This window comes from Podospora anserina, chromosome 4 (assembly GCF_000226545.1).
Source record: "Podospora anserina S mat+ genomic DNA chromosome 4, supercontig 1".
NCBI classification, from domain to species: domain Eukaryota; kingdom Fungi; phylum Ascomycota; class Sordariomycetes; order Sordariales; family Podosporaceae; genus Podospora; species Podospora anserina.
This window is the reverse complement of record NW_001914834.1, coordinates 573928-598433: the sequence shown is the minus strand read 5'-3', so window position 1 is coordinate 598433 and position 24506 is coordinate 573928. Positions and strand designations below refer to the sequence as shown.

The following is a 24506-nucleotide window of genomic DNA, read 5'->3' as shown; positions in this document are numbered from 1 at the left end:
AGGCGCTCATATCCCATGGGGGCTTTCTGGCAGTTTTGAAGGAAAAGTAAGGTATGCAAAGTGTCTATCTCTTGCGCCTGACGCGGATCTTGAGATCTACGTTGGGCACGTTCACGTTCAACAGCGTTTGCCTCTTCCCTCGCAAGGCATGCCCCCCATCAGCATCAACTGGACCAACCAACGCAACATCGTAATTGAGCACCAGATATGCCAGAGTCTGCCTCAGCGTCTGCATAGCGTAGTGCCTGCCTGGACAGGCGTGCTTTCCATACCCAAACACCAGCAGACCCTTACACATATCATCGAATCTCCCCCCTTCTGTCTGAAACTCTCGATAGAACCGGAAGGGATCAAACTCCTCCGGGTTACGCCCATACACCCCCTCATCCCTATGCATCTCCTGTGTTGGAAAGACGATGCGGGAACCGCGTGGCAACGTGTAGGAAATACCGCCAGCATCGTCACCCGCCTTTTCAACACCCGGGATATGAAGGCTATCAACGGCCACATCCCGTGCCAAACTGGTGACGCTGATATTGTTGAGACGCATGGACTCGTTCAAGGTTGAGTCGAGAAGAGAAAACGGGACACCTTCGTCTGGCCTGGCTTCCCGCTTGCATTCCGCCTCGAGCGCGGCGAGCAGCTCTTCTCGCTTGCGGTCAGGCATTCCGTACACATCAGCAACGCAGTGCGTGAAAACGTACACCATGCCCATGATGGACATGGTAGCCAGGCCGAGGAGCCTAAGAGCGATGCGCTGGGGGTCCATCTGCCGGGGATCTCCCGTTCGAGAGCAACGCAGGATGGTCGACTGGAGGAAGTCATCCACGTCCTGCCCGGCACCATTCTGGAGCTTCCAGACCCTCTCCTGTATGACGGGAACCATTATTCGGAGGCAGCGAGACTGGTAGTACCTTGCTTGGATCCCAAACAAGGGCCCTGCACTTGATCGAATCCAGCCCGGAGGCAGGCAGTTGATGAAGGCGGTACCGGTAATCACCGAGCTGGCATATTTGCGGGCCCAGTCGAGTAACCTCTCGTCATGACCGAGCGGAGAGCCGACGAATGATAGCATGGCTACACGGGTGAAAACCTTACCACAAGCCTCCCAGTTGTCAAGTGTTGCCCAGTCCCGGTCATGCTTGACTGGAGCGGACCAGTAGGTCGAGAAGGCATTCTGCAACTCCTTTGCCGTTGTTGCCGCAAGTGAACCAACATGCTGGCGGGACATGGTCCGGCGGATAACGTCATACTGGATTGGATTGTTGTAGACATCCGAGTCGCTCATCATGTACGGCAGCTGAATCGTGTCGAGCTGGGCGTGATGTGCGGCAAGCTCGGCCTCTGGTCGGTTGAGAACAGATGTGAGCAGAGCCGGAGGCAGCACCACCACGTCAGATCCCGTCCACATGCTGGGTAGTGCAAAGGCCCTCTGAATAGGGGTCTTTGAAAAGCGTTGGTATCCATTCCGAGCCCACTCTGATGTTGAAGTGAGAGAGCGAAGAAGCGCTGACGTCTGGCTAATGATGCCATTTGTGTTGTTTTTGATGTTGACACCGATCGTCACGATGTTCTCCCGCTTGGTTCGTAGCTTTCGGTTCGAGACCACCCGTGAGATAACCAGAACAGTTATCAAGCAGAATAGAACCGTAGCCGGCGAGGATACTGGAAATGGCACCATCATGACCGCAATGCAAGCTGAGAGCTCAATGTTGAGCTTGTCTGGGTTACTTCGGATCCATGAGCACAGGGTATGTATGCTATCCCCTCTTCCAGTTTGGCCTGTTGCTAACCCGCAACCAAAATCGATACCAACAACATACATGATTGCATCCCACGTCGGATTCTCGGCTAATAGCTACGCCGCACGGTGTGGCGCTTTGTGGGCTTCCAGTCCCAACCGGGAACCCGGGGTACTTTCGTGTTACATACACCCCGTTACCGTACTGTGCCGCTTGTGCTGACACGCTTTCATTGTTCAATGGTCTTGCGGCGCAGTCAGTGATAGCGTGGTAGAGCCCTACAGGAGAAGCATTGGCCTAGACCGAACCAATTACGAAATCCCAGTCCGGAAAGCCTCCCTAAGGTCAGTTTCTTCCGATACCTCCTACCTTGGTCGGGTGAACCATCACCTGCGCATGCATGATGAATTCAAAGTTGCATTGGGAGGCTCTCGATGCGTTTGTTGAAGAAGCCGAGGTATGGCCAACGACCTCGAGAATGGAAGTCAACAAACGTTCTCATCTACCTACTCAACAACCATCCAAGATACCTACCAGCAGTCAACAATGGACGCAGCCATTGAGAACATCAAACAGCTCGCCAGCGAGGCAGGCCACAGTGCCCGACAGCCGATCATTCTTGCTCTGACCAAGCTCATATACTCTCTGGAGACTCCTGATGACACAGTCCAGCGTATTGGAGGTCTTTCTCTCCAGACATCTGTTGCCCTCACGGCCGTTGACCTGGGCCTCTTCCGGCTCCTTGTTGAAGCCGAAGCAGGGTCCACAGGGTCCCTGACTTTGGCCGAGCTTGCGGCAAAGACGGGCGCTGAGGCGGCACTTCTACTCCGACTTCTTCGCTATCTTGCCTCCATCGGACTCGTCGACCAGGTGTCAAAGGACGCTTTCAAGGCAAACCATGCCTCCAGAAACATGACAGCCAAGGTGGCCGAATCGGGCCTGAGGCATTACTTCTACACCTGCTGCCCCGAGTATTTCGCCCTCCCGGACCATCTCAAGCGCACGGGCTACAGAAACGCCGGCGACGAGACGCAAACGGCCTGGCACGATGCCTTCAAGACCGACAAGGGCCCCTTCACTTGGTTCGCCGACAAACCGGACAACATGTCCTACTTCAACGACTACATGGCCTTTCGCCGCGAGCCCGAGCTCGGCTGGCTCTCCGTCTACCCGGTCCGCGAGCAAGTCCCCGAGTCCTGGCCGGCAGACCGGCCGCTCTACGTCAACATCGGCGGCAACATCGGGCACCAGTGCGCCGAGTTCCGCGACAAGTTCCCGGCCGACGTCCTCCCCGGCCGGGTCATCCTGCAGGACCTTCCGCACTCCATCGCGGCCGCCCTTGCGACGCCCGGTGTCGAAAACATGGTCCATGACTTTTTCAAGCCGCAGCCCGTCAGGGGGGCCAAGTTTTACTTTTTGCGTGGCGTGTTCCACAACCACCCGGACCACAAGGTCAAGCTGCTGCTGAAGCAGACAATGGACGCGATGACGGAGGAGTCGATCATGTTGATTGACGAGATCATCCCCCCTGCGATCGGCACAGGGCTGGACGCGGCAGCTCATGATATCACGATGCTTGCGGCGTTTGCTGGTGCCGAGAGGTCCGAGGAGCAGTGGAAGGGACTGTTTGGGGAGGTTGGGCTGCGGTTGGTCAGGACATATGTGTACAATGAAGCTAGTTATGAGAGCGTGATGGATGTTCGGTTGCTTTGAAGCGGTTGGCACAGACAAGCTCATGACGAGGTGGTTCTTGCTTCAACAACATGGTCATTATTCATAACAGAGGGTTGGTATAGTTTAGATAAGGTGGGTGGTCGCTCTACATGAAGGATACATGGTAGGTAAGCACTCTCAATAAAGATGAGGTGCCCATCACTGCGCCTTTCCTGGACCTTGATATGACTCCTGAACCGAAAACTGATCTGTCCGCACAACGTAGTTCCCACCACCAGGCGGCACAAGATGATCGGTGCTGCCTCCATGATGCCCTCCGCTGGAAGGGGGCGTTGGAGCCCCGGGGCTGCCGACATTGTGGCTGACAGACATGACCACCGGGACTTTGGTGCCGAACCTGTGATGGTTCCCGAGACTGTGCGTTCCGAGTTCCAGATCCTGGTAGAAGCCCCCGGCATATGTCGCGTCATGATCATACCTCGACGCCACCGTCGACGAGCCAAATGATTTGAGCTTGGAGCTGACCCCCCCGCTGCCGCCGCTCCCGGTCCCTTTCTGAAAGGACAAGCCGCTGCCCTTGCTTGTGGCCGACCGTCGGCTTCCCAGAAAACTGGCCACCGACTGGCCGAGGCGGGACAGCCCAAACGGCAATTCAACGTTGACAATGGCGCGCAGGGACGGGACGCAACCCATGATGATGACGCTAGTCTGCTCGAGGTTGGCATAGAGCACCTGCAAACTGTTGCGGTAGAGCGGATCCGTGATGGTTGGGTCTCCCTGCCAGTGGATGGTGTAGGTCTTGAGGATGGACATGGCGGCGGTGAAGAGCATGGCGGCCAGGAGGGCGATCAGGCCCAGCCGGCGGTGCAGTGTCATGTTGAGCCGCCAGATGATGCCGACCGGGATGACGACATAAGCCACGTCGGAAAAGGTGTACACAGACTGTGTGAGGTAGCCGAGGTTGATAAAGTATTTTGTGTCGAGGCGCCAGACCTTGGCAGGGTCCATAAAGACATTCCACAGGGCCTCCAGCGGGCGCACCTGAGCGTACGAAAGAACGAGCATGGCGGTGCCAAGCATGGTTTGCACTGTGGTCAGCACGATCAGGAACCACTTGAACCATCGGTGGACGCCAAAGAGGGTGATGAGCGAAATGGTGATGGACAGGCGCGCCACGATCGACGTGACCTGGCCGAACCCCTGGGCAATCCAGGCCCACTTCATGATCTCGACAAACTGGTCTGGCTTCTGGATGCTGTAGTCATGTTTGCCGAAGCCGTGCTTGAACGACAGTGCAAACAGGCACTCGCAGACGACCTGGAAGATGACGGCGACCAGCATCAGCCAGTCGTCCCACCCCCATGCCCGGTTCCCAACCTTCCTGCGCACGTAGAAGCGGAGGGCGACGGCCATCATGGCCACAATGGTAAAGCCGTAGTTGAGGCCCATGACCAGCGGGCCACGGCCGGGATCATCCGGGTCGATGGGCGGGGGAAACTGAGGGGGGCCGGTTGGGACGGAGTCGGACATGGCGATACGCTGACGCAGACAATACAAAATGAAAAATGAAAAAAGAAGTTGGAAAGCGACAAGTGTCACAACGTGGGAGGCAAGGTTTGGACGACACAGAGATTATCAATGTGGGAATCTAGATCACTCTCGAGAACAATCGAGACAACACCTACCTACCTACCTTACCCTCGGCGTCCTGTGCCTCATGAGACGGCGTCTACTATTTTTGCCCAGAGTGCAAACATGGTCGAGTTGGGCGCGTGCTGGGACTGCTGGGTGTGCGGCAAAGCCATCAGCTTGCTCGGAGGAACGGACTACTGGATTACTGTCATACAATTAAGAAGCACGGGATTGAAGAGCAGCAGCTCGGTGGCACGGTGCTGTGCTGGCCACGCCGCAACTTTAAGCCAGAGGTTGAACGTGTCTGCAGTCTCCAGCCGCGTCCATGGTGGCACAGTGCGGCAGAACTCTGGATAAGGTAAAGCGCCGAGCACTCAGAGATCCGGCTGTCTCCTGCTGCTGTGAGATGGTGAGGAAATAGTGCCCTGTCATGTAAGATATTCCAATTAATCAGCTCTTTGCAACATACCCCTCAGGAGGCTGTGACCTTGATGAGACGTCGCCAGGTTTGCCTATCACGGGTTGGCGGGAGGTAGGTGTGTTGGCTTGTCGATGCTACCTACCTACCTACGGGCTCATTTATTGCGCCTCACGATACACTCGAGCCGTCCAAAACGTCTTTCGATCCATGTGCGGATCTGGGCCCTATAGTGTTCCAGCTGTGTGGCACGCCGCCGAAAGAAGAGCCGAGGTGTGGCACCCGCGCTCCCTCCCACCTTAACCTGCCACGAGTCTGCTACTCCCGTAGGTAATAATGCGGGGTTGCCTATTGTGTTCTAGGCACCGTTGAATGATACCTACCTTGGGCACTCTTAAATGCACAGGCCGCACACTCCATGTTGGCCATTGCCAACGGCCCTGTCCGGAGTTAAATGCTTCTTCAGGCACCTCAATACTGAATGCGTAGGTATATCTGGGAATAGCAACACGATCCTTTCACTACTACTTGCCAAAACGAGACAATTGTCCGCGCGTGATAAGTTCACCTTATTTCCTACACGGCACGGAGAGGGCGCTCAACACCGCATTATCTTGCCTCAAGTGCCAAAAGATATCCCACCCATGTGATGCCGTTCAGCGCAATATGCGGACCATCAATGGACACCATACCATTACCTAGAGTTATGGATACCTACCTCGGTAAATCGTTCCCGTTAACATGACCATCAAAGGTAGGTACTCTCTACTGGCCGATCAAACGATATAGCTACCTAGCCACCTAGCTACCTGGACAAGGTGCTAAACAATTGAGAAAGAAATGTGCGAAGCAGAAGTTGGGCGCGATCCTGATGGCTCTCTGATTACCTTACCTCTCTATTCAACACCTTTATTGTCACCCCCTGAAGCCTGGCTCTCAGGAGCTCCCATTTCCTTATCGGCAGTCTCACTATCACCGTCCGGCTTCTTCCGTAGATCTTTCCACCCCATTCCCCACAGAACCAAGCCGCAAGAAGCTGCTATGGCGGCAACCAAGTAGAATACTTTGTTAATACTGTTCGCATATGCCTCAAGCACACCCGGAAGAACGTCAGGCGGTACTATCGCGCGGAACCCGGTGGCGCCTGCGGCAATGACCGCTTCCGTGTCGGCGTCGGGCGCCTCCCTGGGGATTTCCACCCGTAGACTCGAGTAGAAGATCAGTTGACAGAGTGTGAGCACGATGGCCGGGCCCAGCGATTGGGTGAAGACGATGAAGGCCATCGCCGAGGAGAGTTCCTCCCCGGTCACGACGGCTTGGATCGCGATGATGGCCTGGATTCCATTGCAACACATCGACGCAGTTAGCAAGAGATCAGCGAGGCAAACTCAAAGCTGCGGGGAGGGGTGATGACGAACCACTTGCAGTCCCAGACCCGACCCAACACCAGCCAGCACTTGGAAGCCGACCCACCAGCCTGTCAGGCTGCCCGGCCTGAGAAGAGAGTACAGCCCACTGGCTATGGAAAGCAAGACTGTGGACATTGTGGCCAGAGGTATCACGTACCCGATAGCCATGACTGAACCGCGGAGAAAAGGTCAGCGCACACCAGAGCATGGGGAGCCAGGCCAAGGCAATGGTTACTTACTCAACGCTCCCGAAGACGCCGCCATGAGCAGCTGCGGCAAGATGGTCGGCAAGAGGTACACCCCGCTCAGGAGAGGCGAGGCGTTGTTGATGGCCTGAAAGTATATGGGCAGAAAGAATATGGCCCCGTACACTGCCGCCATCAAAAAGGCCTGGTACAAACCCGAAGTCCAAACTGCTGTGCGTGCCAGCATGGCGGGGGGCAGTAACGCGTCAGGTCCTTTGTGTCGGTTCCACAACAGCCAGACAAGAAACGTTGCCGCCGCGCCACAGAAGAGCCCGATGACTTGGGAGGAGTTCCAGGGATATGTCACCCCGCCGAAGCTGAGTGCCAAGATCAACTGCAGGACTGCTGGTGCAAACAGACAGAAGCCTACCAGGTCGAGATATTTGTGAAGCTTGACAAGCACCTTCATGGCTGGGGGTTTGGCACTCTGTTCGGGAACGGGGAAGAGGAACAGCGCGAGAACAACCAGGGCGCCGATGGGTAGGTTGATGTAGAAACCTGTCAGTAGGCCCTTGTTAGCAGCCTGTGCCGAGAGAGGTTGTGTGTTGGCTTGTTACTGACACCATCGCCATGTGGAGTAAGAGGTGAACGCTCCCCCAATGAGAGGTCCGATTACCAGACCAAGTTGGTTGACTGTGGACAAGATTAGACTAGGTACTCAGGTAACTCGCATGTGGAATGGGTGATTGCTCTCGTACATCCCATGACAATTCCAATGAGGCCTGTATACGTGGTAAGAACATGTTGTTAGTAAACAATCCCTCTCTCCCGCCCAATGGACCAACATACCAGGGCGTTTTTCCATGGGAACGGAACAAGAGATGATGATCAGTGCACCATTGATGATCCCGGCTGCCCCTACACCAGCGATTGCACGGCCAACAATCAACATGGTCGAAGACACCGCTGCACCACAGAGGGCCGATCCAAGCTCAAAGATGAGAAAAAAGGCAAGGAACGAGAATCTGTTGTTGAAGTGTGCAAACACTTTGCCTGACAGAGGCTGTGGAGCTGCGCTGTGAGCTTGTTTAGCCAAAGCAGGTCAAGTCCATAGTTGAAGAGAGACATACCTCCCGAACTGGTACGCCGTCGCATACCAGCCAATGTCTGCGAGCGAGTTGAACTCATCTGTTATGCGAGGTATAGCCTGCATAGGTAGGTGGCTGCCGGTAAGTTTCTGAAAAGCTATTTTCCCCTGCCCTGGAGACCAAAGAGTGGAGTAGTGATAAAAAGGGGGTTGTTTACTTACGGTGCTAACCACCATTGTATCGATCAACATGAGAAAACACGCCAAACACATACAAGAAACCACCATAACAAGCTTGAGGCCTGTTAGATACTGACTTTTCTCATCCCATGGTGTGTTGTGATTGTTTTCGTCGGCCAAAGAAGGTGGCTTGGAGCCATTGTTGGCCAAAGTCCCCTTGGCGACATCAACTGTCGTCGTGTCTGGAGACTTGTCGTCAAGTGACGGGTCGGTATGTGGCTCGGCGGAATACTCAGGGTCCACCATGACATGCTGCTTCTCCATGATGACGGGGCTGCCACTCTCAACCTAGTTCGCATTTGGCGTTTGTGGCGTTTTGTTTGCAAGATGCGGGAAACAACCGATGACAAAGGGTGAAAGAGGAACAGGAGGGAGAGGGGGGGGGAGGGGAGAAAGGGGGGAGGGGCTTGCCCAAGATTCGGACTGAAAGCCCTACGATAGAACCTCTTGGAACCAGCTGCGGTTGTAGTTGATTGGAAACTATTGACTGGCGCTTAATGTGCAGGTGGGTTGTCGGAATGCATGATATGTGGCGCATTCTACCGGTCCGCGCCGCTCCAACGCGTGAAGCCGAGAGTCAGCCAGCATCTGAAGAGTGAAACTCGCATATTACCACCCAACGCCGTCCCCATACGGCAGGTCGGGAAGAAAGTGCAGAGCTGGTTCAGTAAATACGTGCATTTTCCCCACTGTGATATTCTCTTGCCGGTTCAAATCTCATTCAGCGTTGTTCCACTGAGTGGCACAGTCGATTCTCGATGTATTTGCTGGATCGGATGTCATCGTGGTCGATTACAGCGACCGCTACCCATGCATGGTGCTTACCAGCGAGAATGCAAGGTAACCGTGCTGAACCGCGCCACCCACTCTATCTACCGACGGCGTTTCTATCAGGGTACAAAATCGCCTGGAAAGGTACTTGGGTGAGGGGTGTGTGTGTTTCAGAGCGATGGCCTTGGTCTGGTAAGGCTGGGATGCGCCAACGGGGCACCCTGATAAGCCAACCATCATGCGGTAGAGTCTAGGCCCCTCCTCGGTGGTTAGTGTCCCCCCTAACCGCATATCGATTAACCTGGAAGCTTACCTACGGTATTGAATGCAACCAACCCGCTATATGTTGTAGTCAGTGGAAAAACAGAACACAATACCTCAGGCACTCTTGTTCTAGACACAACGCATACCGACCCTTTACAAGCTGCACCATGGCATCACAGACATATTCCGTTTTTGTTTCCGGCGTCACCGGCAATATTGGAGGCGCTGTGGCAAAACTGCTGCGAGAACTGTATGGATGGGACGTCAAGTCCACAGTTCGCGATCCCGATTCTCCTGGAGCAAAGGCTCTGGCAGCCCTTGGTGTGCAACTTCTTCCAGGCAGCTGGGACGATATTCCCTCTTTGGTGGATGCCATGTCTGGCATCGACAAGTTGTTTGTCTGCACAGCAACACACGTTGAGGATCCAGGCCTGGAGCAGGTCCACGCCGTCAATATTGTGCGCGCTGCTCAGTCCGTCGGCAGCATCAAGCAGGTTGTCATATGTACATCGGTCGGTGTCTTCTCTCACCAGGAGGGGGACAAGGCGCAGCACAGCACATTCTTCGACAAGGTCATGACGGCAAAGAGGGCCGGCGAGCGAGCAGTCACCGAAGACTCTCCCTGGAAGTGGACGATACTTCGTCCAGCCATCTTCATGACCAATTTCCTCGCCCCTCAGGTCGACTATTTCAGTCCAGGATTCCGGGCATCGGGTGTTTGGCGAAGCACCATGACATCGGAGACACCACTTGCCCTTGTCCTCCCCGAAGATATTGCCAAGATTGCCGTCGCAGTGTTTGGGCAAGACGAAAAGTATCATGGCCGAGTCTTGGGTGTTGCGGGCGACGTGCTCACGGTGGAGGACGCGTTGACCCAGCTGGGGGGCAAAACAAAGCGGTCTTACACGCCGTATTACATGTCAGATGATGAGATTGAGGAGCAGAAGGAGTCCCTGTGTTTTACCGTTGCTGAAAGGTCTTTGCGTCACATGGCCGATAACATTGACCTTGATGAGTTAAGGTCCATGGCCGACCTGACTAGCTTCAAGGGATTTTTGGAGAAGCAAGAGGAGCTGGTGAAGCTCGCCTATAGCGGCTAGGAGGCGGGCACGTAGGTAATGATAGCTCAACATGATGATATGATCAAACCACAAATCAATATCAGCTACTTCGACTCTAAGTTTCCGAGACAAAACCAAATTCCTGCAGTCTTTGCTGGCTTTGCTTTCACCCCGTCCTTTTCCACTGCGGCCCCCAAAGAGAAGTGGGACACCGGCCACAGGAACGTCGCAACGGCCAGAGCAGCTGCATGCTGTACAACACACCGATGGGCAAGTAACCGCCCGCACAGTGAGAGATGCTCATACCCCCCAGCCGCCCAACCCCGCTGTCCTTGCACCACACTGCCCCACGCTTACCTATTTAAGACTCCTGGCCACCACCGGTAGCTCCCTCCCACACACCTCTCCACGCTACACATAAACACATCATACACATATACCTACACATACCATATCAGCATACCTACACTCACAACCCAAGTGACATCCCTCAAGCTCACCCACCACCCAAAATGTCATCCCCCCTCCGCGAGCAAATCATCACCACAGCCAAAGCCTGGGTAAAGGCTCATAACGACCGTGACGCCCAGGCCATCAAGTCCCTCGCCTCCCCCGACTTCACCGCCCACTTCCATCCTGCCTCGCTCCCTCCCCAGGGCGACAAAGACGCAGAAGGGTACGCCGCCTTCCAGGCCCAGGCCTTCCCTCTCTTCGCGACTTACCACGCCGAGCTCGTCGACACTGTGGTTGACGAGACCCAGCTCAAGGCGGTGGTCTACCTCAACAGCAACGGCACCGCGGCCGTGCCCGGTGTCACCGAGCCGTACAAGAACCAGTATGTGCACAAGCTGACCTTGACCGAGGACGCCAAATTGGTGAGGGTGTTTGATTCTTTTGTTGATAGTGCGGGGATGTTGGGTTTTATGGGGAAGGTATTTGCTGCCACTGGGGGGGCGCCTGAGGGTGGGAAGTAAAGCGAGGCCGAGTTGTTGGTGGCTGAAACTGGTGAGGTTGTTGTCAAGGCTTCTTTGTGAGGCGGGGTTCGGAAATAACATGTTGGTTGGTTGGCAACCTACCGCCAAGCAATGCCAGATGCTGGCAGCTGCGCGTGATATCTATGCAGTTGGTCAGGCGGTGGTCGCTGTTGCTTTTTGGTCAATACTCCAGGCAATAATAAAGTGAAAGCACATATATACCTGTGTGTGGAATATCTCTCGAGTCCCACTCACCCGCGAGATGTGGGCTGTCAACAATGTCCTCAGAACCATCTCTTTGCACTGCCTGTAAGGGCCTTGTCCATCGTTTGGCCACCGAGCCTAGGACTGAGCCCGAGGACTACGCCGTGGTAGCTGAAAGCTTCCTCAAACTCGAAGACGCTTGCGCGGCCGAATGCCCACTGTGCAGACTTATCCGACAAAAGCTTGTGCATGACGCATTCACGACCACCAAACGCTTTCAAGACTTTCGCTCTGTCTCTTCGCCGATTCATGTCGAGTTTGATGAAAATACGATCTGGGTATACTCACCGGCCCAAGATGAACTTGGTTACACGGTACAGGCTACTTTGTACCGCAGGCCAGAAGAAAAATCCGATGATGGTGTGGACGATCTCCGTCTGAAGCCTGAAAGGGAGATTGATGATACGGGAAATGGCATGATACACTCGCTTCAGAACGATGAGGGGCTGGAAGCCGTGGCTGCTATAGCGCGTGACTGGATCTCGAACTGCTTGAACCGTCACATGCGCTGCTCTATGCTGGCTACCTTGGATCAGTCCGGTCACCGTGCTGTGCCAATACTACCTACCCGGGTGATCGATGTGGGAGGTAAACCAGGGGCTCCAAAGCCTCGACTGGTAGTCCAGGACGGCACTCCGATCCAAGCGGAATACTTTACGTTGAGTTACAGTTGGGGTGGTGGAGTAGCAGCCGGGACAAAACTGACTCCAAGTAATCTCGAGACCATGCAGCAAGGGATCGATATGGCAAGCCTCCCCAAGACCATCCAAGACGCCATCATCTTTACAAAGAAAATGGGTCTGGTACATTACCTATGGGTTGATGCTCTCTGTATAATTCAGCAAAGCAACGACGCCTCAGACGACCATACTCATAAAGCAGATTGGGCGTTGGAATGTGCCAACTTTGGCCGGTATTACACCGGCTCCTTGTGCACGCTGGCCGCCACGGGCTCAATGTCATCAGAAGAGGGCTTGTTCTTGGACAGACCGGGCCTCGACTACCCGGCAAACACCTACACAATACAGCGTCACACCCAAACCGGTCAACCGGAGTCATTGGTGATTGAACCATCGCTCCCCAGCTGGATCTCGTGTATCAGTAAGGGGCCCTTGACATCGCGTGGGTGGGCCATGCAGGAACGCGCCATGTCACCGAGAATTCTTCACTTCACAGTACATGCCGTTTTCTGGGAGTGTGCCGAGCTCAGCGCCAATGAATTTCAAACAGAAAAGTTGAGCAGCCGCATTGGATGGCCACGTCTTCCGGGTGAGGAACTCCTCAGCCAGTGTTGGCTATCAGAGCAATCAGCCGAACAGCGGCTCCACAACTCCTGGTACGATTTGGCTGTTTTTTACTCTGGTTGCCAGTTCACCTTTCCTTCCGACCGGCTTCCAGCACTATCTGGCATGGCAAAGAAAGTCTGGGCCATGTGTGCTGAAGGTCCCGAGGCGAACCTTTGTTTACAGCAACCCAAGTACTATGCTGGGTTATGGGAGGGCACTATCCAGCGCGCCATTGCATGGTACAGCGTTTGGCGTGTCAACCGTACTCTCAGATACGCCCATCGTTCACACCAAAGGGACGGATATATTGCCCCCTCCTGGTCCTGGGCTTGCCTTCGGGATGACCACCTGCAAGTTCGCTTTGCCCAAAGCCATCAGCCTGGCTTTGCGGTGTACGATGACGAGGGCCCACGTAAGATATGTACAGAGTGGAAGTTTCCACTTGAAATCATGGACATCAAGGTTGAACATACCGGGCCCGATCCGATGGGAGGCGTGAGCTATGGAAAGCTCCGGGTCAACGGAATGTTAGCCCGTGTAAATGGGGTTGAAAGGGAGATGACTCCCTCTGATCGCGGCCATATTTTTGAATTTTTCAGGACAAGTAGCTCGGGCGAAGAGCACAAGCTTCGGATACATCTCGACAGTCTGGTCGACCGCCATGCAGACGGTGAAAGATACATTTTCCCATACAAACACTTTCACTGTTTGTTGGTTGCGTTTGCGGACGAAGACACGTCGGGCGACGAAGACTTGAAGTTGGTCGGCACTCAACGCGTCACGACAGCAGCATTGGCACTGCGAGCCACGGGCATCACCACGGATGGTGTTGAGGAATATACTAGAATAGGGTTGGTATTTGCCGCGAGGGAAGTGTTATTCGGAGAGGCAGTCAAGACAGTGGTGGATATTGTTTAATTTTGTTAGATAACGTAGTTGTTTTGTTACCCCTGAATCTCCCTTGACTCCTGACCCCAAGTGCACCCACTTCCGATCTGTCCTTTCCTTCCCTATAACCGGCATCGTTTCTCCATTTCAACCCATCCTAGTTATTTCCTTTGCTGACCTGATGTGTTTCCCGTCTTTGGACCTCTCACGTGCCCTTTACCAACATTATCACCAACCTTCTGAGTCTTCTCTCCCTCCAACTTGTTGCTGCTCCCACCTTCTTCATGCCCGGCCCCGTTCGATAGCATGCCCGTGCCTTAGCTTGCTCCTCACCCCAGCGCATCAACCACTCCTGAACTCTCACCCCCAAAATCAGGTAAAACAACTCCATGACCCCTTTCGCACACTTGAAAATCAAACTCCTTCCGAAGTTCCACCCTTCCGGGAATTACAATTGCAATCTCAACTGCGCCCACCACGTCTACCGTTGCATCCTCTCCATACGCGGTATACAGCGGTTTTCTCTTCTGACTGCTGTCTGGTCGCCACCCCAGTTGTTCTGCCAGGTCCACCGAGATGATGTTGATCTTTCTATCTGAGTGGAGGTGTGCATCCTGGAGGTATTTCTCAGTCTGGCTACTAATGTGGCCATAGACAGGCTTGTTGGCGCGGTGGCGGGAGGTGAGGATTTGGGTGTGTGGTGATTCCAGTTCGAATTGTAACCTGAGCTTTGTTGGGGTGGACTTTGAGCTGGATGCTGTTGTCTCGCGTTTCCCTTTCACTGCCACTGTCTTTCGCTTGTCTTCCACTTGCCGTGAAACGCTGGATTTCACGTCTATTCGAGAAGCTGGGTCGTTTTGTATGCTAGATATGTTGTCCTTCCGTGATGGTCGTGCTGCTGAGGGAATTCTTTTGGGCGGAGGAGGCGGATTCGCAGGGATGGAACGAGCTTCTTCTCTCGATAAAGTTTCTGGAGATTCGGTACGGAATCTTGAGGAGCTGGACTGATATGGGTCTTTTCTCCGGGGTGATATCATGTGGGAGCTGGTTGAGCTCGGTGTTGGCGGCTCGGACGAGGGCGGTGTTGTTAGCCCTGATGACGGTGGCGATACCTCCATGTCTCCGTATCGATGCGGGATGTGGTTATAGGTATTGTCGGCGCGGTGCCCTGACCGGCGCCCGGGATCTAGAACTGGTTGCTTTGGAATTCTGTAGTCTCTTGGCGGCGGGGACCCTAGCACTATGCCCTTTGCAATCATGGAATCTGCTAAAAACGCCAGGACTTTATTCTGGCTGACACTCCGCCTCTTCCTCGCATCGGTAATATCAGGATGCTCTTGAGGGTCACGGATCATGGAAACCAACTGAGCCATATGACCTTTTTATTTCTCTGCTGTTGGATATCCTTTTCGTTAGTAACCGGCCCGACAGTGAGAAATAGATGGGTGGGAGGAACATACATTTCTTCCTCAATGAACATCATTTCACCGCTCGGTGCCCGTGCATATTCTTCCTTTCTGGTTTCCACTCTTGCAAAGAGGGATTCCAGCTTCAAGGTATTCTGAGCCAATATCAGGTCTGACTTGAGGGTTTCCATGAATGGTAAGAGGGCAGTGAAATTCGGCTTGAGGAGATGCCATTTGAAATTCAACATCAGCTGCAGACTGCTTGGGAATTGTGCGGTCTTGTCCGCAAGATCATCAATCTTGTGTCTTATCGCTCGAGTGAGACGTCTGATGTCGCGCAGGGAATTGTTTTTCCTCAAGTACTTCATGGCGGGCGTACAAGAAGACTCTTCCTTTGGCCAGCGCGCCTCGAGAGAGTTTTGCTCACATTCAACAGCCGTGAAACAGGTCGTCAACATAAGGCCGTAGTTTCTGATCTCCCTTTCTACCGTCTCGGGGGTCTCTCGGCCTATTTCAACCATCAGCTCCAAGTTTCCAAAAAGTCGAACAAGTCTTTGCAAGAGAGTTTGCGGCAACCACTAGTTCTACAACTTCAGCCATGGCGTTGGAAAAATTAAGCAGACGCTGGCATGTGCCTCTCTGTGCTGTCAAACTCTAGGGAAGCAGTGATATATCACAGATAGACAAGTTGATAGATTCTTTACAGGAGAATCGGCAGATTTGCTCCAAAATCTGCGAACTTTGGGGTCGCGCGGACAAGGCAAAACAAGGCATCCAGCGAGGCAGTATTCAGAATGCTTTCCGCGCTTAGGGCGCTAGGTGTTATTTCACTGCGGGATAGATGCGTTCTATATGATACGAGACCGCAGATAAACGTCAGTCTCGACGAATGAAACGCCAAAGCGCTACACCCATATCACCGGGCAGATAGTAAGACAAAGTGAATTCTAATTTTGTTTCTATCGAAAATCAACATCTATCTTTTGAAACCGCTGTAAATCTGTGCCCTCCAAACGCCTACCCGCATTAGTTTATGTACTCATCACAAGGATTCACAAGCCAAAATACCAATGTTGACTCGGTCAACATACTCCTCATCCTTGTAAAGCAACGCCTTTGCCCTTTTGACGCAGCCACGCACTCCATTCCTAGAGAACATGGGCTTGTTGTTAAAAGGGTGCCAGCGGTCTGCCCCAAAGGCGTCATTCCACTCTCCATCTCCAGATTCCCCTGAATCCTGCTCAGACACCTCCACGTAGCGACAGCCATCCCCATAATACACTCTCGGCTCCTCCCTTTCACTCTCGGTTCGAAGTTGTTTCTCGGTTGGAACGCGGTTTCTTCTCTTAAGGCGGTAGTCGATAAACCACACATATGTCGGCCCGGAATCCAGTTCGGCGCGTGACGGGCCTAAGAGTAGGTCCACAAACCTGGTGACTTCTCCCCAGTGAAGTGACATGGAGTCCCAGGCAGGATTGTACTCCACGGCAATGTGTCGTGCTGCTTGGCTTGTCACGTTCTTCATTGCTGACCAGAAAGCGCACGACGGTAGCTGTGACTGGCGGTAGGTAGGCTTGTCCCAATCAAGAGACCCAGGCATCACCGTCCATCGAAAAGGAGTGAAAATTTGAGACTGGAGGATGATGAGATCTCGCGTGGGGAAGAGGGCGATCTGCCGATTCGTCCAGCATTCAGGGTTAACAGGCGACGGCCCATCACTCGAGTCGCCCCAAAATAAGATCGGACGATCCTCGCGCTGTAGCAACTTTCGTTCCATAATATTCCTGGACTCCCTGCACGCCGTCCATAGTCCGCTATCGGCAATATAGGTTGACGGGTTGTTGAGTTGTCCGTCGGCTTTTCCACCCCGAGTCTGATCGCAACGCGGCTGGCAGACTAAAACATGACCTTTATTTTCTCGAGAATCATCCGAGGTTGTGTTTGTACTGTCGGAGATAGTGAAAATGTGCGCTCCAGGTGCGGCCGGTCGGATAGCGAATTCCCAGATCATATACCGAAGCTCATAGGGTAGCCGAGGGAAGCGAGGAAATGTTTCAGCCATTGTTGTGAGGTATACCGAAACGGTGTCGGTGCTGTGAAATGTGGTGTGTGAAATGTGGTGTGAAAAAAGAAGAGAAAAAAAAGGTGTAAGTGAAAAGGTTTCTATTTATAGCAAAGCGCACCCATGTAAAAAGTCTGTCTCAAGACCCACTTGCTCCTGGCGAGGATTCGTGGCTCAAATGGCTCGAAGCTTGTTTCCACGACGACTTGCTCGCCAAGATGGCCACTCAACAAAGTGAATAATAAGAGCCCAATGAGTGTCGAAAACTCTGAATTGGCCATAACGGGCACGCATCTCTTACCGCCTCCATAGTCAACCTACCTGGGGAGCAACCTCCCTTACTTAAAACTTATACTCCCAGACAACATCCTCCCACCCCTCCCTCCTCCGAACCTTCGCCCCAAAACCCGCCCCATAATCCTTTGGCCTGGTAGCCGCATCAATAATACTCGCCGTGGCCCTCCCAGGCTCCCTCCACTCCCCCTCCCCATCCAAACCCCTAACCTTAAACCCAACCAGCAATATCGTTATGACAGCCATCATCTCCGCCAAGGCAAAATGCCTCCCCGGACAGAGATGCAATCCACCGCCAAACGGCTGATAAGCCACCTTAAACGCCCTCTCCTCTTCCTTCGTTAACCCCAAAAACCGATCAGGTTTGAAATCTAGGTACTTCTCCCCCCAGTATTCCGGAAGAAAGTAAGATGCCCCAATCGATATTTAAACTACGGTTCCCTTTGCAAGAAAATATATTTGTCCCGTTTTAGGGGACGTAATAATCGTGTTTTGCATTACTATCCTCGTGGCGATTTAGTGAACAGTAAGACGGAGGGTTTCTCTATAGCAGCTCCACAGGAAAGGTATTTTCTCTTCGAGCATAGCTAACGAGACGGTCAGTTTTGCTTTGGGGCCGTCTCTGGTAAGTAAGTTATCTTCTACTTCTTTCCTAAGTTACTTAACGAGAGCCGGCCGTGTGAAGACATGGCTAAAGAACCAGAACAAAGTCGGGACGGTATTAGTCATTACTGCGAGAGGGAGGAAGGTTTCAATCTTAGCAATATCCTCCACTGGGAGACCGGCGTTGCGCATTTCCTGCGCACGAAGACGAATAAGGGCAGAGGCGGCAGGGTACTATTCTACCTGGGAGGAGTAGTAAGGAGTCAAGGCTTGGGCTAGCTTTATACGCCCGAGGTGGCTTTTCTTAGCGATGAAGGACGGCAGGATGTCTATCATTAGTACCATAATAGATTCGTTGTAGTCCTAGAAAGATTGTAGCAGGCTCGGGTCCTGGGAGAAAGGGTCCTGGTGCTTGCCATATACCGGTTGTGTCGTGGCCTTTGCGACAATATTCCTAATCCAAAGCCAAATACTAGGGATATTTTGTTATTAGTTGGACTTAGAGAAGGAGGTGAATTGCCGGGATACTTTTTGCAAGGCGGCCTCGATAAAACTTTACTGTAGCTCCCTAGAGAAACTAGTCGGGATGGCGTGTAGCATTATGCGGTCTTGAAGCACGTCGCCCTGCTCGCTCATCATGAGGTCGACGGTGCCTTTGCTGGCTTTTATCAACGGCGCGACGGCAGCTCTGACCTGGGGTTTCGTTGAGAGGTGCTTGTTCTTGAGGCCGGCTGAGATTAAGGAGGGGTCAAAGATGGCGTACAGCTTTCCTGTAAGTATAGGAAGTGTAACGATTGGCTGCTTGGATTTGCGCTGTAGAATTCGGTGGTAATCTGCCTGGTGTCGGATCAACCCGATGATGTGTCCGATAAACGGGATAGTGGGTTTTAGAAGAGGTGGTCCCGCGGGTCTGCTCTTCTTGGTGTCGCAAGCGTGTTAATAAAGACGGCGAGGACGATGGCAGCTATCGCCGCGGCAACGGGGAAGCTGGGTGGCAGCCAAGTAAGGGCATGTTGAAGTGCCATCATCATCGTTGGTTGAGTTTGGGGACGACCAGAAAAGAATTTGCGAGGACTTGCAAGACTTGGGAGTTGGGTCTGGACACTGGGAAGCTGTTGGTTCACGTTCACATTTTCCCCCGCCAAGCACCAACAGTCCAACGAGGAAGACACCATGATTGGGCCATGACACCCCCAGAGATAAGCTGGGAGCTTTAGGGCTGACTTCACCTTGAGGTTACACGTAGTGGATTTCTTCGGCAATAACGCTCACCTCGGGGCAATATCGGTGAAGCCAAGGTGAGCGGCCAGCACAAGGCCGATGCTGCCCCTTGGATGGCAATTGGCAAAAACACGTGCCCCATCCATGCATCGGATCTGCCCCTCTTCGTCCCCCACTCGACCTGGTTCTCGGATTGGAAGGTGGTGTAGCTCCCCTGGCATGTCTCCATCAGAGGTGAAATTTGCACACGTTTGGTGATCGGCGTGGGCAGCAATGAATTCGCTGCCGGCCAGCACGTGGGCGCAATAACTGGAAAAATGTCGATGTATCACGGACAGGAACTGAGGCCCGGAGATGATCACTCCTAAGTTTGTCAACATTTCACCATCGACGCAGGACAGGTTGCAAGATCTCTTGCATACTGAGATAGAATTACCCGGCCAATAAACTACATTTCTGAGAGTGCGTGTTCCTGACAATGACGTACCAGCACACGATGGCTACCATTCTCTAATGGTTCCCAGGGTTGTTAAAAGGAAATATGTTTCTTTCTAGCATGGATTTATTACGGCTTTCGTCTTTGCCCTTTCCAGACCGAGCAAGTCGGAGATCAATCAGTCGTCATTCCGATCATGAAAGTCGTCATTCTCTCCGCTCTTGCGGCCGTAGCGACCGCCGTTGAACTCTCGACCAACCTCAACTACCACAGTCCCTCTACCCGTCACTCCAACCTCGGGATCGACCTCCCCACCGTCCAGCGCCGCACCCTCAAGCGCGACTCGGTCCCGTACTCTCCCGATGATCTGAACTTCACCCACGGTATAGCCTCTGGAGACCCCTACCCAACAAGTGTCATCCTCTGGACCCGCGTCGCTCCGTCTTTAGCGTCCGACCTCGGCAACATCACGGTCGAAGGCAACGTCCTACTCTACTCTCACGAAACAAAGCGATACATCAAAGCTAATCCCAATCCCATCTATGTCGATTGGGCTGTTTGGCCTGCCACATCCTCCAATGCTACCGGGTGGAAGCGTCAAGGGAATGAGACTGTGGTTGCCAGCGGCAGGGCGTACACCACGAGCGACATTGACTTCACTATCAAAGTCGAGGCTGGGGGTTTGAGCCCGTTTACTGAGTATAACTACCAGTTCACCATTTGTGGGTCGGACAAGAAGAGTAGGATTGGCAAAACAAAGACGACGCCGGATAAAAATAACAATATTAGCGAGGTGAAGTTGGCCGTGTTCAGTTACAGCAACTTTCGTGAGTGATGGTTTTCTTTTAGCTTTATTTACCTTTTTATTCAGGGGTAAAAAGGGGGCTAAATACCTACCATCGATAGCAAACGGGTACTTTAACGCGTATGGGAATGCTGCGAGGAAGGGAGGGTTGGACTATGTGGTTAGTGCTTGTGATCCTCGCATTTGGAACGGGAAGAGAAATGCTGAAGGTTCCAGATCCATCTTGGAAATTACATCTACGAGAGTGCCGGTAGCGGCGAGAGGGCACATGATCCCCCGCGCGTGACCTTTACGTTGGGTAACTATCGGACTCGTCATGGCCAGGTAAAGCGCCTGTTTAGATCAAGTTTCTCGAGTGTTGCTGATAAGGAATCATTAGTACCGAACCGACCCGGATCTCCAGCTCTTAGCAACAAATCACCCCTGGATTCCTACATGGGATGATCACGAGGTGGCGAATAATGGCTACCGAGATGGGTTCAGTGCGCTCAACAACACCGAGGCTTCGTTCCGCCAAGGTGGCCGGATGGTTAGTATCGACCAGAGAAAGATAAATGCTGTCAGGGCGTATTTTGAGTGGATACCTATCAGGTGAGAAGTGGTGTTACCATGTCTTACCCTACATGTGCTGACCTGAAAATGATAGACAGGTAGATCTAGACGACAATCTCCGCATCTGGCGGTCGTTTGAACTGGGCAACCTCGCAGATCTTCTCATTTTGGACACGAGAAACTACGACCGGAGCATCACTTCCCTCGGCTGGAACGACGCCTACATTGAGCTCATCCGCGATGAGGCCTCCCGGTCTCTCATGGGCGGAAGACAGGAGAGCTGGTTCTATCGTACTCTGAAAGAGTCCAAGGATAGGGGTGCCAAGTGGAGGATCATAGGCAGCCAAGTTATTTTTTCTGGTGCGGATGGAGCTGGTGCTGACACTTGGGGCGTGAGTATATCTCCTTATGGAAGCGAATCACAACCCTGCCTGACTGACAATGGCGGTTGGACAGGGATATACCGCCAACCGTAACCGCACTCTGCAAACTCTCATCGACAATGACATCGACAACAATGTCTTCCTCGCCGGTGATAGCCATCGTAATTGGGTGAGTTTAACCCCGGCCACGTCCGTTGCTCCGATATTGACAGGGGAGGTAATCAGGTCGCCGACGTCACATGGCTAGGCGAGTTGGATTACAACCCTGCCACCGGGTCAGGCTCCCTAGGTGTAGAATTCGCTGGTACAGCTGTCAGCTCAAGTGGTCGGGCCGGTCCGATCAGTGCTGCCAACACTTACGCCCGAAATAGAGTGAGGGATACCGACGTGCTTCAGTGGCATGAGGGGTACTATAGGGGATATTTTGTCTTGTCTGTGCAAAAGGACAAGGTTACGGCTGGTTTCTTTGGTTTGTGCAACCAAACTTTGAATCTCCTCGGTAACGCCAAGTGCTGACATTGGATCGCTAGGATCACCCACGGTTGCAACGAGGAATCCTTGGGAACTACCCCTGGCGAATTTGACTATTCTTTCGGGAGAAAACAAACTCTCCCGCCCTGTAGCTGGCGGGAAGGTAGAGGCTGGGTTTGCAAAGGGGGGAACTACCACGGGGACCAACCTGACTTTGAACACTGAGACGAAGAAGTGGGAAGTGATCGGCTTCGATGACATGTTTATTTCTCGTTGATAGACCGGGAAGGGAATCCTGACAGCTTTTTGTCTTGAACTCCCCATGTCAATTTGGACCAATGGGGATAAGCACATAGTGGCATGTCATATTGCCACTATAGAAACTTCAAGTGAATGCGAAGGCAAGGTATGGCAAGATATGTCGTACCAGGCACCTGTAGATAATTACCAATGATTGATGATCATCTTAGTCAGAGCTAGTCGACACCTCGGGCTTTAGAGGAATCGCAACTAAAGACCTTTGGGTGAGAAGCCCTGGCAACACAAGGCCCTCGCATCACAGAGACTCGGACTTAGAGGGCCACCTCGCACTAGAAGCATGGCCTGACACTGTGTGACTTTGTCTGCCGCGGGATGCGAAACTACGTAGCATAACCACTGAAGCAAGGACTGAACACAATTTCCCTTTAGGTTAAGCGATCTAGATCCATGTTGTTACATGCAGCGGAACGTCGTGAGCCCGAAGTGGTTGCCCAAAGAGTCTTCAGCTGAGCAGAACCGCAACACTAAAGGTTGCCGGTTCAAAGAGCCAATACAACTTATAAAAGGGGCCTGCCTGCCCCATCAAAGCCTCTTGATTCACTCCATCACCGCAACCTTGACTCTTGTCTTCACCACCACCTTGCCTCCAGCCCACAGACAAAATGTTCAACCTCAAGAACATCATCACTCTGCTCGCCGTCGGAGTTCTCTCCGCCAGCGCTGCTCCCGCTGCTGATGTCCCGGTGGCCGAGGCTGAACCCGCGCTTGTCGATCGCCAGATCAGTGCCCGGGTGTTCGCCTGCGAGCACATCCGGAGTCAAGGTGTGGGGCACCAAAGGGCCCAGGTTTTCCCAGACCCACACCGGTTTGCTCTTGGGGCTGGATTTTCTTACTGTTTACTTTTTAACCAACAACCAACTACTGTAATACCAATTTGCTTACCATTTTTTTTTGGCCATTTTAGCCTCATTTTCGTAGCCAGTGACTTTCCTAGGTCGCTAGCCCAACAGGTTATAAGCTCTTTTAACGCTTAAATCACCAAGTAAACCGAAGTCGACGCCCTTATCGACAACCCGACCTCGCAAGGCCGAATACCACACCGGACTTTACGACTTTTCGACCCTTATTAGGCCAATATTACGCAATTAAACCTTTCGACAGCGATTTTAGAGGCGTTAAAAGAGTTAATTAACTTTTTAATCAACGGAAGCTTAGTTTTAACCCTAACCCTTATTTTAACGAAAAGTTAAAGCGACCGACTACCCCTCACTAATAAAAGTGTGATTTACGGCGCTAACCTTCTCCTAACTAAATTTCTTTAGTTCTATTATTTTTATAACCTTTTAGTTAGGAAATTACTATTTTCCGGTAGTAGTCGAGAACTCTATCCTACCTTATTAGGAGACTAATAGTAAAGTAAGTATCTTGCTTTTTACTTAAATTAATTTAATCCACTATTAGCGGCTATAAAGTTAAGTAACGTTTTTCTTTAAATCTTTTTTTAACGTTTTTTTTATAATATTTTTCTTACGATTTTTCTTTAATTAATTTTTTTTTTAAAATAATTAATATTAATATTATTATAATTTAGCTTTTAAAATATATAAAAGCTATAGGGAATACTAATATTATTATTACGGTTAAATAACGAACCTTTTAAACTTTACTAGTTTTAAATTTAAAAACTAATCTTTCTAGTTAAAAATTTTAATTAACCTAATCCTTTATATACTATAGTTTAAAGGACTATATTAAAATTAATATATAGTTACTAGCGGAAAAAAAGATACTTACTTTTAACTAATAGCGTATTAATAACTTAAATATTTAAAATCTAATAATAATTTCCGTTAAAAAACCCGAAATCCGATAACAAATTTTTAATTTAAATTAAAAGGCCGATAGTATTAATATTTATAGTCTATACTAAAAGATTATTTAAGTCCTATAATATAATATTTTCGATATCGTTAATATACTTTTAAAAAAATATTTTACTTTTAAACGTATTAACTTTACTTTATTCTAAGCCTACTTTAGTCGGCTCGAGGTCCTTTACTATTATTTTAATATAATAAAAATTAAAATCGGTTATATAATTTATTTTTAAATTACTT

At 51.9% G+C, this 24506-nt stretch overlaps 10 protein-coding genes across 10 annotated transcripts, besides 1 other annotated feature; 5 read left to right on the top strand and 5 right to left on the bottom strand.

Annotated features, from left to right (window-relative positions):
* Window positions 1-64: 64 nt before the first annotated feature.
* PODANS_4_1600 (uncharacterized protein) lies at window positions 65-1825 on the bottom strand (the record flags this gene model as incomplete). The annotated part of the gene is made up of 1 exon (XM_001903742.1): window positions 65-1825. One exon carries the CDS (start codon window positions 1823-1825, stop codon window positions 65-67), a length of 1761 nt encoding a protein of 586 aa, XP_001903777.1.
* A 376-nt stretch (window positions 1826-2201) lies between these two features.
* On the top strand, window positions 2202-3455 carry PODANS_4_1590 (uncharacterized protein; the record flags this gene model as incomplete). Its single annotated transcript, XM_001903741.1, has 1 exon — window positions 2202-3455. One exon carries the CDS (start codon window positions 2202-2204, stop codon window positions 3453-3455), a length of 1254 nt encoding a protein of 417 aa, XP_001903776.1.
* Window positions 3456-3614: 159 nt separating this feature from the next.
* On the bottom strand, window positions 3615-4865 carry PODANS_4_1580 (uncharacterized protein; the record flags this gene model as incomplete). The annotated part of the gene is made up of 1 exon (XM_001903740.1): window positions 3615-4865. The coding sequence occupies one exon, from the start codon at window positions 4863-4865 to the stop codon at window positions 3615-3617; it is 1251 nt and encodes a 416-aa protein (XP_001903775.1).
* A 1497-nt stretch (window positions 4866-6362) lies between these two features.
* Window positions 6363-8651, bottom strand: PODANS_4_1570 (uncharacterized protein; the record flags this gene model as incomplete). The annotated part of the gene is made up of 8 exons (XM_001903739.1): window positions 6363-6800; window positions 6885-7045; window positions 7115-7618; window positions 7682-7753; window positions 7819-7842; window positions 7910-8136; window positions 8191-8267; window positions 8370-8651. The coding sequence occupies 8 exons, from the start codon at window positions 8649-8651 to the stop codon at window positions 6363-6365; spliced, it is 1785 nt and encodes a 594-aa protein (XP_001903774.1).
* Window positions 8652-9589: 938 nt separating this feature from the next.
* Window positions 9590-10522, top strand: PODANS_4_1560 (uncharacterized protein; the record flags this gene model as incomplete). The annotated part of the gene is made up of 1 exon (XM_001903738.1): window positions 9590-10522. The coding sequence occupies one exon, from the start codon at window positions 9590-9592 to the stop codon at window positions 10520-10522; it is 933 nt and encodes a 310-aa protein (XP_001903773.1).
* A 473-nt stretch (window positions 10523-10995) lies between these two features.
* PODANS_4_1555 (uncharacterized protein) lies at window positions 10996-11457 on the top strand (the record flags this gene model as incomplete). The annotated part of the gene is made up of 1 exon (XM_001903737.1): window positions 10996-11457. One exon carries the CDS (start codon window positions 10996-10998, stop codon window positions 11455-11457), a length of 462 nt encoding a protein of 153 aa, XP_001903772.1.
* Window positions 11458-11735: 278 nt separating this feature from the next.
* PODANS_4_1550 (uncharacterized protein) lies at window positions 11736-13925 on the top strand (the record flags this gene model as incomplete). Its single annotated transcript, XM_001903736.1, has 1 exon — window positions 11736-13925. The coding sequence occupies one exon, from the start codon at window positions 11736-11738 to the stop codon at window positions 13923-13925; it is 2190 nt and encodes a 729-aa protein (XP_001903771.1).
* A 2418-nt stretch (window positions 13926-16343) lies between these two features.
* PODANS_4_1540 (uncharacterized protein) lies at window positions 16344-17363 on the bottom strand (the record flags this gene model as incomplete). Its single annotated transcript, XM_001903735.1, has 1 exon — window positions 16344-17363. The coding sequence occupies one exon, from the start codon at window positions 17361-17363 to the stop codon at window positions 16344-16346; it is 1020 nt and encodes a 339-aa protein (XP_001903770.1).
* Window positions 17364-17705: 342 nt separating this feature from the next.
* PODANS_4_1530 (uncharacterized protein) lies at window positions 17706-19169 on the bottom strand (the record flags this gene model as incomplete). Its single annotated transcript, XM_001903734.1, has 6 exons — window positions 17706-18038; window positions 18183-18230; window positions 18390-18455; window positions 18504-18563; window positions 18684-18732; window positions 18820-19169. Coding segments are annotated over 6 exons (906 nt in total), but the record flags the coding sequence as incomplete, so codon positions are not given.
* A 944-nt stretch (window positions 19170-20113) lies between these two features.
* Window positions 20114-22405, top strand: PODANS_4_1520 (uncharacterized protein; the record flags this gene model as incomplete). The annotated part of the gene is made up of 8 exons (XM_001903733.1): window positions 20114-20744; window positions 20824-20882; window positions 20939-21046; window positions 21102-21313; window positions 21369-21666; window positions 21731-21818; window positions 21875-22126; window positions 22188-22405. 8 exons carry the CDS (start codon window positions 20114-20116, stop codon window positions 22403-22405), a joined length of 1866 nt encoding a protein of 621 aa, XP_001903768.1.
* A 646-nt stretch (window positions 22406-23051) lies between these two features.
* Window positions 23052-23216: a sequence feature (pseudogene).
* The last annotated feature ends 1290 nt before the right edge of the window (window positions 23217-24506 follow it).